Source organism: Podarcis gaigeae (genome assembly GCF_964106915.1).
Source record: "Podarcis gaigeae genome assembly, chromosome: 9".
Classification (NCBI taxonomy): domain Eukaryota; kingdom Metazoa; phylum Chordata; class Lepidosauria; order Squamata; family Lacertidae; genus Podarcis; species Podarcis gaigeae.
This window is the reverse complement of record NC_139685.1, coordinates 10,683,148-10,702,169: the sequence shown is the minus strand read 5'-3', so window position 1 is coordinate 10,702,169 and position 19,022 is coordinate 10,683,148. Positions and strand designations below refer to the sequence as shown.

General features: G+C 41.1%; 1 protein-coding gene across 7 annotated transcripts in view; it reads right to left on the bottom strand.

Annotated features, from left to right (window-relative positions):
• Positions 1-19,022, bottom strand: part of SLIT2 (slit guidance ligand 2) — a 232,194-nt gene that overhangs the window by 81,617 nt on the left and 131,555 nt on the right. For all 7 annotated transcript variants that reach the window (XM_083754823.1, XM_083754826.1, XM_083754822.1 and 4 more), the window contains exons 6-7: positions 8,738-8,809; positions 2,294-2,365 (exon numbers count right to left, since the gene is read on the bottom strand). In XM_083754823.1, coding sequence (XP_083610949.1) covers positions 2,294-2,365; positions 8,738-8,809 — 144 coding nt within the window. The remainder of the gene's footprint in view (positions 1-2,293; positions 2,366-8,737; positions 8,810-19,022) is intronic.

Sequence of the window (19,022 nt, the reverse complement as noted above, 5' to 3'; positions counted from 1 at the left end):
AGACTTGTCAGGTCGCAGGATCTCAGCTGAAGTTGTGGCGTTTTAGCCCTTTCTCAGAAGGAGGAAACAGAGCCAAGTGTACAGGTTACATTGCTTGAGAGCTTTTGCTGTTTGCTCCATCGTGGGGCTACCTTTGAAGGTGACCCGGAAACTGCAATTAATCCAGAATGTGGCAGCTAGACTGGTGACTGGGAGTGGCCGCCGGGACCACATAACACCGGTTCTGAGAGATCTGCATTTGCTTCCAGTACGTTTCCGAGCACGATTCAAAGTGTTGGTGCTGACCTTTAAAGCCCTAAACGGCCTCGGCCCTGTATACCTGAAGGAGTGTCTCCACCCCCATCGTTCAGCCCGGACACTGAGATCCAGCACCGAGGGCCTTCTGGCAGTTCCCTCATTGCGAGAAGTGAGGCTACAGGGAACCAGACAGAGGGCCTTCTCGATAGTGGCACCCGCCCTGTGGAACACCCTCCCATCAGATGTCAAAGAGATAAACAATTACCTGACATTCAGAAGACATCTTAAGGCAGCCCTGTTCAGGGAAGTTTTTAATATTTAATGCTGTACTGTTTTTAACACTTGATTGGGAGCTGCCCAGAGTGGCTGGGGAAACTCAGCCAGATGGGCAGGGTATAAATATATCATCATCATCATCATCATCATCATCATCATCCATCTCTATTGGGTTCCATCCTGAGCCACCTAGCTAAGCCATACTCAACGGAATTAATAACCCCCATTAGTTAGGCATGGCTGGCTGTTTAAGGAATGGGAAAGGGGCTGCTGCAGCCGCAACTACTACAACCCTGAGGAGGCAAAAGCTTCTAAAATTCTGGGCCACACTTTGTGCAACTTGTTTTTTTCCATATAGGGAAGAGAAGGTTTCATCAAATGCCTGAACTCTCGTGCCATGAGGAGGATAAACATCTGGGGCTCAATCCTGATTTAAATGCATATGAGAATGAGCTTCATGCAGTTTTACTTATATACTGTTGATAACATATCAAACACTGGTGTTCTTTTTTTAAAAAAAATCAGCACTAACTAGAATTTGTTCAATTATTTTTCTTAATAGCCTTATGCATATTTTACATGTAAGACCCATCATTAAATATTAGGCTCTTGAAGCAACTGCTGCCACAACCTTAATTATTGCACTATTGGAACATGCATTATTTATATTTTTTTAAAAAAAAATCTGGGAGAGCCATTTTAATTGAATTAGGCCTGCTAGCATTACTGCAATAAAACCTTAAAGATTTCACATTTATCATATCTGACAGTCAATCACAGATTCTACTGCGATCTTAAGTGAAACCTGACCAGTTCCTCAAAATACCTCTCAGGTTTTGTTCCAAAGAAGCTATTTTTTAAATATGTTTTGACTATGTAAAATTTCAATCTATCACACCTTCAAATATTTTCTTCACACTGACGTGCAAGGCACAAGGAATCAGGTGAAGAAGTTGTGCTCTCTGAAAATCTTACTGGTCTAAGAGTCTTAAATAGTTATAGCTTAGCCAATAATTAGCCTGCTCAAGATAAAGGTAAAGGTAAAGGTAAAGGTACCCCTGCCCGTACGGGCCAGTCTTGACAGACTCTGGGGTTGTGCGCCCATCTCACTTAAGAGGCCAGGGGCCAGCGCTGTCCGGAGACACTTCCGGGTCACGTGGCCAGCGTGACATCGCTGCTCTGGCGAGCCAGAGCCACACACGGTAAGCGGTCCCTATTTATCTACTTGCACCCGGAGGTGCTTTCGAACTGCTAGGTTGGCAGGCGCTGGGACCAGCGGGAGCGCACCCCGCCGCAGGGATTCGAACCGCCGACCTTTCGATCGGCAAATCCTAGGCGCTGAGGCTTTAACCCACAGCGCCACCTGCGTCCCCCTGCTCAAGATACAAGACAGATATAACACATATGGGTCCAAAAAAAAAAAAGCAAGTTTTGTGGCATGGTCATGCCATGCATTTCTGATCTTTTACAGGGTGTGATCTGCCATCCACCTTCTCAACTTGCAAATATTATCAAGCATTTCTTGAAATCACTTTTTTCTGCAATTGCCCTGCTATTTACAAACTGCACCAGTCTGTACACAACCCAACACTTACACTACGGCAAAGGCGGAAAGGCTTGCTTGCGCAAAGGGAAGTATTCTGGTCAGTGATTCACACCTTCAGGGTAGTACTAAATGGTCAAACCTCTAAAATATAGTTCCCAACACTGGTTATTGTGAAAAACTAACAATAGGAATTACATTTTATCACATTTTAAGTAAAACACGTTAACTACTTACAAGGTTCTGAGTTTGGGCATATGGTTGAAACTTGCCACTGAGAGACGTGTGATGTTGTTATTGTTGAGAGTGCTGTAAAACATTAAGGACAGGTACACATTTTCACATGACACAACAATTCTAAGAATATTTGAAGAAACATCTGAAACAGACTGACTTCTAAAAAATATACTGGTGGTCAGAAGTCTCACTGCGGCTATCGTTTCCAGCAGTCTTCAAAGACAACCTTGCATAGGTAACATTACAGCAGTTCAATCAAGGTATACTAAGACATTAGCCACCACTGCCAAGTCTCTAATTTTCTTAAATTTTAATGGAAGTTAAATTATGTTTTTGACATTCAGTACTAAGTACGTCTCCGTTATTGTATCAACAAGTGCTAAAGAGACTTCGCTTATGCATACCAACACCTTAAACAGACATGGAACTATATTACTGTGTTTAGGATTTAACTATATTTAGGATCAGGATGAAAACTCTGATCATGAAAAACTTCTCATGGCCGATGCTATTTTGAGATGGAAATGCTCATCGGATGTAAAAGAGGAAAACTGAAATTTGTACTCAATACAATATTAGCACTAAGCAAACGTATTTGAAAGTAAGTTAAATCAATCGCCTTGATCCAGTTAAGAAGATCTTGACACATAAATGAATGTGTATGAGTAAGTTTGCATGTACAAGACATTTGGTGGATTGGGACAGTGTCTAAATAGTTAACATTCAGTAAAAATGGTAAAGCGTGTTCTGCTTCATGGAGAGCATGTGTTGCGGTGGGGGCCACCAGGACACTCCAAAGTTGGGGGCGGGCTAACTGATCGTTGGCCACTGATGCGATTGGGGCTTCCCTTGTTGTTGGGAAGAAATTAATGTTGCCATTTATTGATTGACAGCCAGAAATGCTAAAACTCCTTGCACGAGGCTAGGGCTTCCTCTTTTCGCCTGTGCAGCGGATTGCCCGTCCCTCCCTCCCTAGAATAGGGTTGTTCGCTTTGACCTTGCTATGCCTGTCATGGGGTCGTCTGCTTTGGAGGGGGGGCCTGGTAGGAATTTTGTCCATCTGGCTGATTGGCTGGGGCCATTTGGGTTTTGCCTACTGCGTAGCAAATCGTCACAACTTGTAAGGTTGCAGTTAGGCATTGGTTTATGGTTTGGTTGGTTGAGGGGCATGGATTGGCTGTGCCTGCCCCTCTAATGCTGCTGCTGCAAGGGATTCCGTTAAAGGAATTGGGGGCTAACTATTGCTTGTCCACTCTGTCAAGGGGGCTCGGGCCATAGCAATGAGCTCCTGGTTGCATTTGGGGTGAGGGCAGGTTCCCTGCTCCGCGTAACCCCCAAGTGTATTCCCCCATTCTGACTTTCGCATCGTGCGGAATGTCAGTCTGTCCCCCATGGTGGGGGCAGATAGTCGCAACCAATGCCTGGTTGCATTTGGGGTGAGGGCAGGTTCCCTGCTCCGCGTAACCCCCATTCTGACTTTCGCATCGTGCGGAATGTCAGTCTGTCCCCCATGGTGGGGGCAGATAGTCGCAACCAATGCCTAAGCAACCACTCACAAATTTGTATTTTAATAAAGTTGTGGCCAAAATTATGCCAAAAACCTTAAACAAAAATTCTGTGTGATGTGTGAGTTATTGGGGTGGACCTGGGGACCTCGACACGCAAGGGAAGATGAACAACTAAGTGCTGAGTTGCATGATCTGCCTTTATGGAAATGTTAGTTTTTTAAAAAAATATTTTTCAAGCACCCTCATCCGGCAGGAGTTTTGCTGGCCTCAAAAAAAGCATCTCCTGAAAAAAAGCCCAATGTAAGCGAGAGAAACAATCTTTTCCCCTATGGAAAAGAGGGGAAGAGGAAATGAAAGGTACCGTAGTTTCTCTCCCTTCTGCAGCTTTGGCAGAAGTTGCCAGCAGCATCCAGGAGCTGCCAGAACATCCTACAAAAGCTCAGCATGAACAAGAGAATAGGTCAGTGACCTAGCACTAGTTAGCCAAGTCAAAATTCATAAACACCTGCATAAATCTATTATGCTATGAGCCAACAAAGGAGGATGCTATAAGAACAGTGTGTGGCAGGTGTATGTGTCCTAAACTTAAAATAATGCATTTTTCTTTCAATATATATATAGCTTTTCATATCACTCCGAAGGAAGCTGTAATCTGAAAAGCTTATTTATTTATAATACTGTAAAATGGCAGTCGTGAACGGAAGCTGGGGCAGAAAGATGGCTACCCCAAAGGTGAGCAGAATCACAACAGAGCAAGATATCCATTATATGAACTATGTGATCCTAACTCTGCATTTCCAAAGCATGGACTTTAAAAAAAGATGTTGACAAGACAAGTGACTGGCACCTTCAGGGAGAGTAATATGGTTTTCTTAGGGGAAAGATGCAATACGGTTTGGATCCAGTGGAGCTGGTCCTGCTATATAGCAGCATGCAGTGACCTGCTTCTGCAGATAAAGTCAGGAAGTGGTGTCAGAATAGTGCAGGGGCTTTTGTTTGTTTGTAAGGGAAAGGGAAAGAAACTTAGGCTCTGCTTCCGGTAGAGAGAGGTATTGGGCTGACACTCTCTTCCTGCAACTAAGAAAGCTTTGATAGAGGATCCAACCCTAGGCAACTGAAAAATGAAATTAATAATAATAACAATACTAAAAGATAATAATTTCAAAAGGAAGTACATTTAATAACAACAGCAGCAGCAGCTTCACATGCTATTAAAAGTGTCAGAATTGTTTACATTTTTTTTTAATAGGGGGAAAGCCAAGTAAGGCCTGAGCCAATGGATAAGGAATGCAGACTGACCATTGTGGGGAACAGAAAACTGTAAGTCGGGAAGGAGGAAATTAAACTGAGTATCTGGGAAGAAGACATAGCTAACCGGGATCACTCTGCTCTGAAGTGTTCTGCGGCAGGTTCTACTTGTAATATTAATAACACCAAAATAGACAGACACCTGCAATCGACGGACACCTGCAATCTTAACTCAATAACATGGAAGGTGTTTTTGTCAACTAATATCAAATGCCTATGAACATGGCTTAAGTGAAAGATGACAGGGTTTATGCCATTGTCAAGACTTGTGAAACAACTTTTGTTGTGGAGAGTGTGGAGAACTGCTTCAAAATATTGAGTTTGCCCTTATCAGTGTCACCAGTCTAATGAAAACCGCCCTGCAAGTCTGTGAAAATCCAAACTCTTATTATTTCCTTACTGTGTACAAAAAATAAATAGATGCATTTTTAGTAAAAAGGAACAAAGTGATCCTGACACGCTCAAGAATCATTTAATAGCTCCATGGATGGAACAGTGTTCTGATGTACCTTTCAATTAATTTTAGCGCTGATTGTTCTACAAATTGTTGGCACAATAGGCTGGATGCTATCCTGTATCTGCCAAAATATTTCTAGCTGCTATGTGCATCCTGAGTAATGCAACAAACCCGTATGAAGGCAATAAGCAAATAACTATATATGTACTCTGAAAAAGCATGCAAATTGGCTATCAAAACAGGTGTGCACTTGTAAGACCTACAGGGATTTGTGTTGCAAAACTAGTCTTGTTGAAGTCTATGGTATTCTCCAGAACAAGAAGTTATTTCATGGGTCCATGGACCAGCCGCCAGACCACATGACATCAATGACCTACGACATTTCACAGTAGGTTCATCTCCACCTCCAACCTCCCGACGTCACAAAATGTTCCTGTAATCTGTTTACTCTTTCTTCTTTCCTGGGTTCAAGTAACCCCACAGTTATCAGTACAGAAAAATGTTTCCCTTTCCTTTTTTCTTTTGCAATTTGGCTGCTGAATTTGACCACATTGTGACAGTTCCCAGAGCCATTGTTTTCCTCTGCCATTTCCATACTATTTGACTGATCCCCATTCACACACACACCGCCAGCAGAAGGGGAAAATTAAAAACAGGAGGTTGTGATTTCAAAACCACAGTAGCAGGCACAGGATGAATTCACTGGCAGAAGTGCTACCTAAAACCCTTCCAAGTGTTCTTTTTGAATGGTCTGAATTTCAATTTGGCTGTTTAAATAAGACATAAACTGCATTGCCATTCACAAGATGAATTCCTCCTTCCTCACATCTTTTTGTTGTTATTAGAAATATACCAAGTCTATGGTTAAAACTTTGAGGAAAACCTGTCCGTAAAGCATGCGCATATATATATATATATATATATATATGCAGGTTTTGGTGTCCTCGGGTGTCTTCCCGTGTAAAAGTTGGGGTGTCTAGGCGACGTTTCGACGAGGTCTCACTCGTCATCTTCAGGCTGGTGCTTTCGGCTTCAAGAAGCCGAAAGCACCAGCCTGAAGATGACGAGTGAGACCTCGTCGAAACGTCGCCTAGACACCCCAACTTTTACACGGGAAGACACCCGAGGACACCAAAACCTGCATTCCTGTACCCGTGAAAATCTACGAAAGCAAATATATATATATATATATATATATAAAAATAAAATGCACAAGCTTGCTACACATACATACATATATATAATGCATTCCATGAACTTTGCTCTGTTAAAAGCAACAATGTGATTAGTCAAATAGAAAACATAAGTGGTTAACTTCAAGCTGTTAACAGATTTAGGAATTTGGTCCTTCGCTTCCGCTCATCCCGTGCACACATTATTAAACATCAATATACACAATTTCAAAAGTAACAAAATCTACAGAATATTAGAACGTGTTTTTTTAATGAATTTTCTTAATTGTTCTTTGCTATGTAGATAGCCATGCCCAGCTACCAGTCATGCGTAGCTGTTCCTATAACGATGTGCCCATTTAGGCTCATTACCTTCTTATGGGATGCCATACTGTTTTATGGTGAACTGATCCAGAAACAAACAGAGCTTTTGCCACAAATGGGCATGAGTATGGATAGTATCCAATTAAGAGACTGGATATACATGATGCACTAACTTAACAGAGTACTATGAAAGCACATTTGGAAGGCCTGGCCTGACTTTCATTGCATAAGATTTTACATGGGACAGGTTCCATAGCTTACTAGGAGATTAAAGTTTTATATGAACAGTGGAAAGTGTAATATACTACTTCATCCAGGATTAGAAATTCTTTGGCAGCTGATAAAATAATGTAGATCATGTATGAATGGCATACGACCCATCTGAAAACTTAAATAATCCAAATGTTTTTACATTAAAAAGTATTTTCACTTTACAATATGATTCACTCTATGATATATATAGAAGACCTAAAAATTCTTATAACATTGTAATACCTCATCTTGAATAAAATTCAAGGAGTGGTACAATTGTTTTTAAATGCAAACTAGCGTTAACTGTGATTTACTGTTGTAGCTGGACAGAAGGGACTAGCTCTGAATTTGCCAAATAATGATAATATTTATTGCTCTCCATCTGGGCTTCTGGGTTCCTTTTATTTAAAAATAAAATCAAATCTGAAAACGACTTTCTGATTTTGAAATCTACTAACAAGAATCTCCTTTAGAACTAATTTAGCCTTGTGCCTTCTGGTTGTTTTTAAAACGATTAAATCAAAACAACGAATGGCACATTTGCATAGGGCATTGTATACTGACAGAGAAAATAAGTTATTTAAAATGTGTCGCCAATGAACACGCAATACTGACTGACAGCATATTTCACGATTATGTGCCATTTTTTAAAAAAAGAAGATATTTTATTCATTACATTTACTGTCTTATTTCAGAGGCAGTAAGATTTTTATTTAATCATCATTAATGTAATAATGATTACAGTTAAAATGCAGGAAGAGGGAATGTGTTAGGGTACTAGGCTGTACCCACTTTCGGTTAAATGAAGATAAGCTATACATCACTGGTATGACAATTCAAAAGGAACTTATGGTCCTACCTTGCCTGCCTGCTTATTTCTACAAAACTCCTATTGACTTCTGTGAAGCTATTCCACAGTGAACAGCTTGCAGGCAGCAGGTCAGGAACAAAAATCAATTGCAAGAAAAACTGAGTATGGAAAGCCACAGCTCTTGAAAACATCACACACCCATCTCCTAGAAAATTTGCTTTGTGAAAGCTGCTAATGTGTATTCAAGGCTTTGGAATGTGTTCATTACACAAAGATTATGATTGAAAAGAGGGGCATAACTGTGTGGATCTGAACAATGGAAAATGGGCTTACAAGAATACATTGAATCATAAAAGCCTTAATTTTTTTCCATAAGGAAGTTACTTTGCCCTTACATGGTTGTATCTGACAAATGTGATGATTTTGTAAAAATAAACAAATGGGGGGGTTATCTCAACTCTTTCCATGTGCTTACAATATCTTATCAAGCAATATTCTAATGCATCATTTTTATTCTAATACATCATTTCATTCAAATGTTTTGACACGAGATGAGCGTTGCATCTGGACTTCTCTGTTTTAAAAAGTAAGAGAGACAAGCAGTTTACTTACAGCACTTCCAGATCACGGAGAGCCCTAAATGCCCCATCTTCAATGCAGCTGATCTGGTTGTAATCCAGTTGCCTGTTAAATAGATTAGGAGGCGATATGTGAAAGAGATGAAGGCTGGCAGCGCTGTGGATAAGAAAGCCTCCTTAAGAGATAAGGCTTGAAAGGTAGGCCACACTAACTGAAATGCACTCCCCAAATACACTCATCTGCTTAAGAATGTCACACACCATTCTGGTCTTGATGCCGCCACCGAAGTCTCTTTTTGTTCCGAACTGCGTGTGCAAAAACACGACAGCCTTGGGAAAGCTCCAGTAAATAATAACTGCACCTTATATTAAATGCCAAAGGAATGCAATTTCATTACATCAAGAAAAGCTATCCATTAAAAGCTCTCAGCGTCATCTCGCTGAAACAATTTCATTAAGGTAAAGGGCTGTAAATCACTTAATGTCACACGCATCCCCTCAGTGACCTAACAGAATCCATTTATCAGAGAAGCCCAGCTGCATGTTAATTTCACTATCCTTGGCGAACAGGAGAGAGACCACCCTTAGTTCCGTAAAGGCAGAATTCCACATCCTTAGGCGTGCATATGATGCTCATAGCATTCCCCCAGGTCCCTTCTGAATAAAACCAATTCATATTCTTGTTCGTGAAAGCAATCCTTAGTGTATGACTCCTACAGTTTATATTCTTCATGAAGCTATGTAGATAAGATGCAATAAAGGAGCGCAGAAATTCTAGGCATAAAAATCACCAGGGCTGCCCATACATTATTAATCTTCAAGTATTAAGGTATGAAAAATTTAGACTCAGTTTTCTGAAGATTATTACCTTCCCTGGTTCAGATCATTACTACATTGGCAACTGCCTCATTTGGGGTGTGGTATGGAATGGCGGAGTGATACATTTTCATACAAAGAGCAAAACCAAAATCTCTGGTTGAAATAACACAGAGCGCCATTTCTGTAAAAATAACAATGAAAATTAAAATACAATATTGAAGTGCATACATTCATGAATTAAGTTCCACGTGGCTTATTTCCAGATAAACATGAATAGGACTGGGGTGATCAATTTATAGGGTTTTTTTTCTAAATTGCTAACCTTATTTAAAATTATGCAACATTTTCTTGGTTCAACAAAGATGCACCCCCCCCACACACACACTTTTTAATTTATCCATCCATCCCAAGTAACTAAGGCAGGTTGTCTGAAATGGATTCAGTGAGTATGGAAATCTTTACACCTATCCATTTAATGATAAACCCGCCAACAATTATGATAAAGTTTGAAAACAGCCATAAGGAAAGCCCACACACTGGTAAATGCATGGGAGAAATAGTAGAGCTACAGTCAATAGCCATACGATTGAATGATTGCTGTCCCTGCCCCCTGCTCCCCACACATGGGGGGCGGGTTCTGAAGTAGAGGGCCTGTTCTAGGAATGTAGGAGCCATATGCAAGGAGGATTTTAACTTGTGCAGGAAGCGTACCCATGCAGAATAGGCTTCCTATGTCACAACTTTCCCTCACTCTCAAGCGATTTGAATGCCTGAATAGGGCTTGTATTTTGACTGCAGCTGAGCTGTTTGATTTTAAGCATTTTAACTTGGAAGCAAGTACAGTGGTGCCTCAGGTTAAGTACTTAATTCGTTCTGGAGGTCTGTTCTTAACCTGAAACTGTTCTTAACCTGAAGCACCACTTTAGCTAATGGGGCCTCCTGCTGCTGCCGCACCGCCGCTGCACGATTTCTGTTCTCACCCTGAAGCAAAGTTCTTAACCCGAGGTACTATTACCCAGCAGATGAAGTTAGACAACAGATCAACAGAGCCAGACTGATACCCAGAGAGAACTTGCTGCAAGACAGACCCAAAAAAGAAAATAACAGAGCACCTCTAGTCATCACATACAGCTCCCAAGTTAAAACAGTACAACGCATCATCAGAGATCTACAACCTCTCCTGGACAATGACAGTTCTCTTTCTCAAGCTCTGGGAGGAAGACCTTTCATTGCCTACAGACAGCCACCCAATCTTAAACAACTCCTAACCCACAATAATACTATAACCAGACTTAACACGGACACTGGCACCAGAGCCTGCAATAAACCCAGATGCCAACTTTGCTGCCACATACACCTGGACAACACCATTACTGTCCCCAACAACATCACACATACCATCTTGGGACTATTTAATTGCTCATCGTCTAACATTGTGTATGCCATCAAATGCCAACAGTGTCCTTCAGCTCTCTATATTGGACAAACAGGCCAAACCTTACGCCAAAGAATAAATGGACATAAATCCGACATCAGGAACCACAAGACAGAGAAACCAGTAGGAGAACACTTCAATCTCCCAGGACATTCTATACAAGATCTCAAAGTAGCTGTTCTATTACAAAGGAATTTCAGAAATAGACTGGAAAGAGAAGCTGCTGAATTGCAACTTATCACCAAACTTAAAACCATGGGGAGACCTGGTCTGAACAAAGACATTGGATTCTTATCTCATTATACATGACAAAGCCATTTTTCACCTTCTCACCCCTTGCTTTTTCCTGTAAGACCTATTGCAGTCGTTAAGAGTCGTCAACAGGCTCATCACATCTATCTGCCAATCACCCATTCCCGCCACCCTTCTGAGTAATACCCCTCCCCACCTTCTCACTATATAGAAAGGTCTGGTGACTTCTGTTTCAGTGTATCTGAAGAAGTGTGCATGCACATGAAAGCTCATACCTAGAACTAACTTAGTTGGTCTTTAAGGTACTACTGGAAGGAATTTTTTTATTTTGTTTTGACTATGGCAGACCAACACGGCTACCTATCTGTAACATTTCAAAGCAAATTTGTATGTCAACCCTCTTGATAAAACAATAGTTTTCCTGTATTACTTTGATACTGGGATCTGCACCTTTTAACTTGCTCATAAATGATCCAGAGTTAGGAGTGAGCAGCGAGGTGAGCAAGTTTGCTCATAACTGTAATTGTTCAGGGTTGTTAAAACAAAGAAGAATGGCAAATTGTTCCAAAAGGAACTCTCCAAACTAGGTGAATGGGTGGTAAAATGAAAAATGCAATTCGAGGTAAACAGGTGCAAATCTTAATTTTACATATACGCTCATAGGGTCTCAACGGGTGGATGACTTAGCAGGAATGGGATGTTGGACTCACTATTGACTCATCTGTGCCTTTTTGCATCACTTGTCCTCCTTTTCCTGCCTACACTTACTGAATACTTCACTCATTATGTCCTTGCAAAATTACTAAGATCTGAAGAACAGCTATTGTGAGAGGCAGCAGGGATCTAGATTCAGTGCCCTCATTTCTCTACCCAAAATTTGAGTGTTGGGGCTTTAACCTACTTTGGCTGCTTGTATCGATGCCACACCATACAGTCCTGTCCCCCGCTATTTTCCAACAGCCAGTTTCTGTCCTATACTTCTTTTTAAAAACCCATTTCACTTTCATGGAACCGCAAATAAGCTAATGCAAATATTATTATTTTTATCACACAATGTGTACAAACATTTTTTTTTGTTTGCTTTTTATTTCTACATTTCATGCAGCAATGTGTGCATTTGTGTTACGGAACTGTAACAATGAATAATACAGTGCTGTACAGCAGGGGTGGCAACCCTTTTCTGGTTCAAGGGCTGAATTGACAGTCCCATCTCTGTGGGCCACACACAAGCAGTGGGAATGGCTAGTGTGTACCTGAACACACCACACACACACAGGCATCCAGGCACTCAGCATACTCTTCCTCCATCTTTCCTGCCCCCCCCCCCCGCCTTTCTCTGCACACTCAGTGTTTCTGGGCTTCCCCATTCTAGTACTGGTGTTGTGGCTGGCTGAAAATGCTGCCTTTTAACTTCACACAGATCATTCTGTGCAAAGTAAAAGCCACTGCTTCTTTCCCCACTACAACTTTGTTCTGTGAAAGGTGGAAATGCTGCCTTTCACTCTTATAAACAGCAGGCAGGGCACTTTATCCCCTGCTCAGATCTGCAGCAGCTTGGTGGGCCAGGTGCAACCTGCATGTCACCCCTCCAAAGAGGAATAAAGTTCTATATGAAGTGCTGTATGGAACAACACCTGTTTCTGCATGCCAGGAGTGCTAAAGAGCTACAGTACGTAAGAAGCCCTTGAATTTGGGATTACCTCTACATGGCTTAGGGACGCGGGTGGCGCTGTGGTCTAAACCACAAAGCCAAGGGCTTGCCAATCAGAAGGTCAGTGGTTTGAATCCCCAAGACAGGGTGAGCTCCCATTGTTCGGTTCCAGCTCCTGCCCACCTATCACTTCGAAAGCACGTCAAAGTGCAAGTAGATAAATAGGTACCGCTGTGGCGGGAAGGTAAACGGTGTTTCCGTGCACTGCTCTGGTTCATCAGAAGTGGCTTAGTCATGCTGGCCACATGACCTGGAAGCTGTATGCCAGCTCCCTCAGCCTATAGAGCGAGGCGAGCACTGCAACCCCAGAGATGTCTGCGACTGGACTTATCGGTCAGGGGTACCTTTACGTTTACTACAAGGCTTCATTGTAACTTGAGAGGCAGTGGGACTGAAAGCAAGAGTATTTGCAGGCATGATCAAGGACTGTATACCCTCAGAAATATACTCACTAGGAGTTCAGTCCATTGGGATTAATGGAAGAAGTACAAGGGTGCAGTATTGCTCTTACACTGTTCTCATTCAGCTTGCACAATAAAATTTCACACTGGATTGTTCCCTATTTTTCCTGTATTCTTCACTGCAGTATGTTACTTGTCTGCTAGAACAATCATTTTCTAGACACTGCAGTTAATCATTTTGGTGCAATGTTTGTGTTGCAGAGTATTTTTTTAAAAATTCCCAGGCACTTTCCATTTTAACTAATTAAGGGCATTTAACAATTTAGTTAATAGGCTTTTTATTTTAAAGGGCCAAAATAATATATCCAGTACAGTTCTCTAACCTCCAGAGTAATTTATCTAAGCCATTTAAATTAGTACAATGGCATGAAATGTTATCCCCTGACACAACACAAAAGAGAAATTGTTTCCAGACAAATTGGTAAAATCTTTTAATGCCATCAAATTTGCCTAATGCAGTCTGCAGGTTAATCTGTAAAAGGGTGAGCAGTATGTTGGCCCCATATCTTATTATCCTTAGCTGTCAATGTATAAATCAGCACTGACACAGCTGCTCCTAAATCATCCATATTATACACAAAGGGAAAGATTTAACGGCACAGAAAGCACTCGAGCAAATCTTGTCCTACAAGAGCTGAAAGGCAGATTTCTTCTCCTAAATTGGCATGAGTTCAGGTGCATCTGAAAAAAAGAAGAAGTTGGGGGTCCTTCTTTTAATGATGTCTTCCAAACACTGCTGTAGCCGAGGCTGGATAGCAGTTTTCAAACTTGCTGCTTTCCCACATTTTTTTCCTGTTCACTCTGGGATAAAACTTGGCACAAACCATTTTCTTGGCAGCAAGACTGCTGATTAAAATGTAGTGTTTTTTCTCTTTGTTTCATGTTCTTTGAGGTAGCGTGGAATAGCGGCAACTGATTTTGAAAAGGCTATTGAGAGTATACTGGTCAGAGAGAAAAATATCAATGCAAAAGTTATTTAAGAAGTTGCCACTGGCTGAAGAAACCCTCCCCCTTCTATCGCCAAATCTTATCCTTTACTCAGCAGGGAAGGTATTCTTAAGAGTGTCAACAAACCCAAATACTAAATAAAAATTAGGCAAAATACTAGTCTGATTGAATAACATGGTAACAGCTGAGGTGTAAGAATCAAACTCTTTCCTCCTAATATGTTTAGTGATCCTAGTAGGCCTATAGGAAAGTAGTGTATGTCTTTCTGACTGTATTTTTAAGATCCCTGCCAGTTAAATAATGTTTTCTCTATCCAAAAATGCAAATACTTAAAAAAAATTTAAAAATGAAGCTATTGTGAGGTTGTTAAAATTATTTGTTGCTGTTGTTTTGTCGTGTCCAACTCTTCGTGACCCCATGGACTAGAGCCTGCCAGGCACTCCTGTCTTCCACTGCCTCCCGCAGTTTGGTCAAACTCATGCTGGTAGCTTCAATAACACTGTCCAACCATCTCGTCCTCTGTCGTCCCCTTCTCCTTGTGCCCTCCACCTTTCCCAACATCAGGGTCTTTTCTAGGGAGTCTTCTCTTCTCATGAGGTGGCCAAAGTATTGGAGCCTCAGCTCCACGATCTGTCCTTCCAGTGAGCACTCAGGGCTGATTTCCTTAAGAATGGAGAGGTTTGTTCTTCTTGCAGTCCACGGGACTCTCAAGAGTCTCCTCCAGCACCATAATTCAAAAGCATCAATTCTTCGGCGATCAGGCATCTTTATGGTCCAGCTCTCACTTCCATACATCACTACTGGGAAAATCATAGCTTTAACTATACGGACCTTTGTCAGCAAGGTGATGTCTCTGCTTTTTAGAATGCTATCTAGGTTTGTCATTGCTTTCTTCCCAAGAAGCAGGTGTCTTTTAGTGACTGCGGTCACCATCTGCAGTGATCATGGAGCCCAAGAAAGTAAAATCTCTCACTGTCTCCATTTCTTCCCCTTCTATTTGCCAGGAGGTGATGGGACCAGTGGCCATGATCTTTGTTTTTTTTTGATGTTGAGCTTCAGACCATATCTGAATTATGGATATATGGAATTCTCATGTAAAGGACCCCTGGATGGTTAAGTTCAGTCAAAATTGACTTTCAGGCTGAGGGAACCAGTCTTTGTCTGCAGGCAGCTTTCCATGTTATGCGGTCAGCATGACTAAACCATGCTAGGTTGGCAGGATCTGGGACAGAGCAACGGGAGCGATTGTGCAGATTCGAACTGCCAACCTTATGATCAGCAAGCCCAAGAGGCTCGGAGGCTTACCATAGCACCACTTGCAAAGCAGTTGCTGAGCCGCCTCTCAGAGCCCATAGCTGGCTCTCTGCAGGCAAAGATCCTCCTATCCCAAGAGGAGAAGAAGAAGACGCAAAGTGTTGTATTATAATGAATAGAAGCAGAGAGAAAGAACTTGGTACCAAGGGAAAAACCAGTGTGATGAAGGGCCAGGAAGCCTTATTCAAGAAATCTCCAGGGGTACCACACACTGTTTCTGCAGTATGGACACCAGAGGAGATCTTGGACTACAGCAACTGTTCATAATAAAGTCTTACTTCTAATTTGCCAGCTTGGGGAAACTCTACTTGTTCTTTTTAAAAAAAGCCTTGTGCATACATCTTCTCTACAGAAACCTGAATCGCCATGGGGAGCAGTGTGCAAATCACAGTGTGTGGGGTTTATTCATTTCACAAAGTGCATAAAGTCTGGTTATATGGGTTTCATGTAACTTTTTGAACTATTGTGACGATCCGTTAAATGTTTATAGCCCTACCTCCCAATAAATCCTAAATCCATATAAGGGGTTTGACGCCAGCAATTGTCTGTGTCCTTTTTTAAAAAAATAGCTGCTGCATAAAGTCTGCCCACCTTGTGGGCGTCATCCTCCTCCGAGTCTCATTTTCATTACGTAACACAAAGCAATACAGTAATGTTTCTGTTCATTTATGAAACATTACTGTAAATATTTTTCATTATCTAAACATATTAAGCTTCTTTAATATTTCATTTCAAATAGATGCGCATCAGAGAATTGTCCTTAGACTTTAGAAATTCTCAAGAATACCTGTGACAGCTTTCCTCAAGGATTCAGCAAGCAATAACTTTATTTACCCTTTCCAAACACATATACTACTGATCACATATATTGACACATATTATCTCTTTTTCACCCCCAGTTGAGAGTGCACAAAACACCACAGGGGTTCTTTATTAAGTTCCTCTGAAAGCATTAGCACTTCAATCATGTAACTCCCTGCTGTCTCACACTTCTTTCTCCTGCTAGAGTTATATATTCAAATCAATGGGTGGTGTTTAGAAATATTTCTGCGCTCCAGTTGTAGCTACATACTGGAGACAAAATGTTATTACCATTTCTGTCCAAAGTCAAGCTAAGGTTGAAAGGAAAAATCTAAGATTTACTTATCATCCTTGGGGCTTTTCTTTTACCTAATGAACTTATTAGTTATCAGGGGTGGCCAGGCCATGGGTTTGTTCTCTTTAATTTTCTATTTATAATTGTCTGTTCCTCACAATTTTGCACTGTATAAAAAAAGAAATGGTTCATCTCTTTGATATCTAAATGGTAAATGCAGCTCTCAAAGATTTCAAAAGCAGATAAAACCAATCTGCTGTGTTTTGATTATTCTGTAACTACTTTGTTTATTTCATACATGTAATAAAACATACATTATATAGATAGATAAACAGATAGATAGATAATGCACACATTCGTGAAGCAGATGTAGATCTTCCTTTAATCACTAACAGAAGTGCTACGGGAGTTTAATTAAACTTGTATAGATCAATGTTAGAAACAACTTTTCTTTATGCTCACATAAGTACGTGCACACACAGTTTCTGTGGAATGGCTATTCTAACAAGCTCACCACTTTTCTCTTCAAGTCTTTTTCACTCAGGAGCATTTGAACATATCGTCACCAACTTCGTTACTGGCTCTAACTTGGACCTTTTTGATTTGCGTTTGCATCTACCAAATTTTCTCAAATATTTTAAAGTCAATTCATATAGACTACAGTTAACTGCATACTTATTTACAACTAACCGCTTTTATAAAAACCCAGAATTGATAAGTTTCAGAGGTACTGGTTTCATGAAGTTTCACATAGATTTTAGTATCAACTATGAATCATTTCAAGACACACTTTGATAGTCACAGTAAAGAGAGAATTAAAGGTTCTGTTCAAAAATAGTCACGGTGTTCCAGCCAGTCAATTTCTCAGACCCTTAAGTAGCAATCCAGGAAATAATAGTGGCAGTATAGCAGGCATTCAGAAAGATAGACTCCTTCCAAGATTGGACATTCGAAACCAAAGATGACCAAAAGACGGCAAAGACTATTAAAAAGACGGCAAAGCGGATTGATGAAGGACTATGGCTTAGATGTGGGAGCTCCAGGATGACAGTAGACATTGACGGACATTGAGAACGCAACCGGGAAAGGGGGGAGGGAAATTTGGAATCCAAAGGGTGTTAAATTACATTTTATTCTTTATTCTATTTTTTTTAATTTTAATCTGTATTGCATATTAAAGAGGGGAACTCGTGGAAGGGAACAGGTCGATTTTAGGGGATGGGAAAATATTTTTTAAATTGGGTCAATGATAATAATTTTAAAACTTGGGGTAAGAATTTGTTGAATCTATTTGAAAGAATTGGAATACAAGAGGGGGAGGGGAGGGGAAGTCCTGGAAAGATGCCAATGAAAATAAGGTTTTAAATTTGGATGTTTTTCTTTTTTGTTATATTTGAAAATCTTTAATAAATATTATCAGAAAGATCTTCAACTGCATCTTCATAGACATAAACTGAACTACTCTCTAGTTCAAGGGCAACTACTCATCATGCAACAGTTTGAACTGGTGGTTTTGCATAATTGAGGGTGGGGGAGACAGCTTAACATTTGGCATGTAAGTTCAAAGACATAATGGGCAAAATGAAAATAGCACAATGCAGCCAATAATTGACTGGAATAGATTCGTGTTTGCTTTTAATGGAGGCATCATCTACCTGAAAAGGTAAAGGGACCCCTGACCATTAGGTCCACTTGCGGAGGACTCTGGGGTTGAGTGCTCATCTCGCTTTACTGGCTGAGGGAGCTGGCGTTTGTCTGCAGGCAGCTTCCAGGTCATGTGGCCAACATGACTAAGCCGCTTCTGGTGAACCAGAGCAGTGCACAGAAACTACCTTCCTGCTGGAGTGGTACCTATTTATCTATTATACATCTATCTTTCAGGTGTTTAAAATGCTGCCACTTGAATTTCTAGTATACATATATATCACTAACCTTGCATATACGCTTAAGTAATTGTTGCAGGGGGCAGGTTCCACAGGGGGAGATGTATTGGGACACCCGATCTCAGTGATCACGGGCAGGAGGAGGAGTTATGCTAAGACCAGACCATGTCATTACCGAGGAGGCAGGTTTAGTCGTTGTTTGAGGACTATCCCTGCCTCCAGGTCTGGTCCTGACCGGAAGGATACAGTAATCAGCAAGGGAAACCCACATGACCTGAAAGTGTTGCTGTGCAATGCCAGGTCAATGATGAATAAAACCACTGCCATCCACGACCTGATTGTGGATGGAGGATTTGACCTGGCATGTGTGACAGAGACCTGGTTGGATGAAGCAGATGGG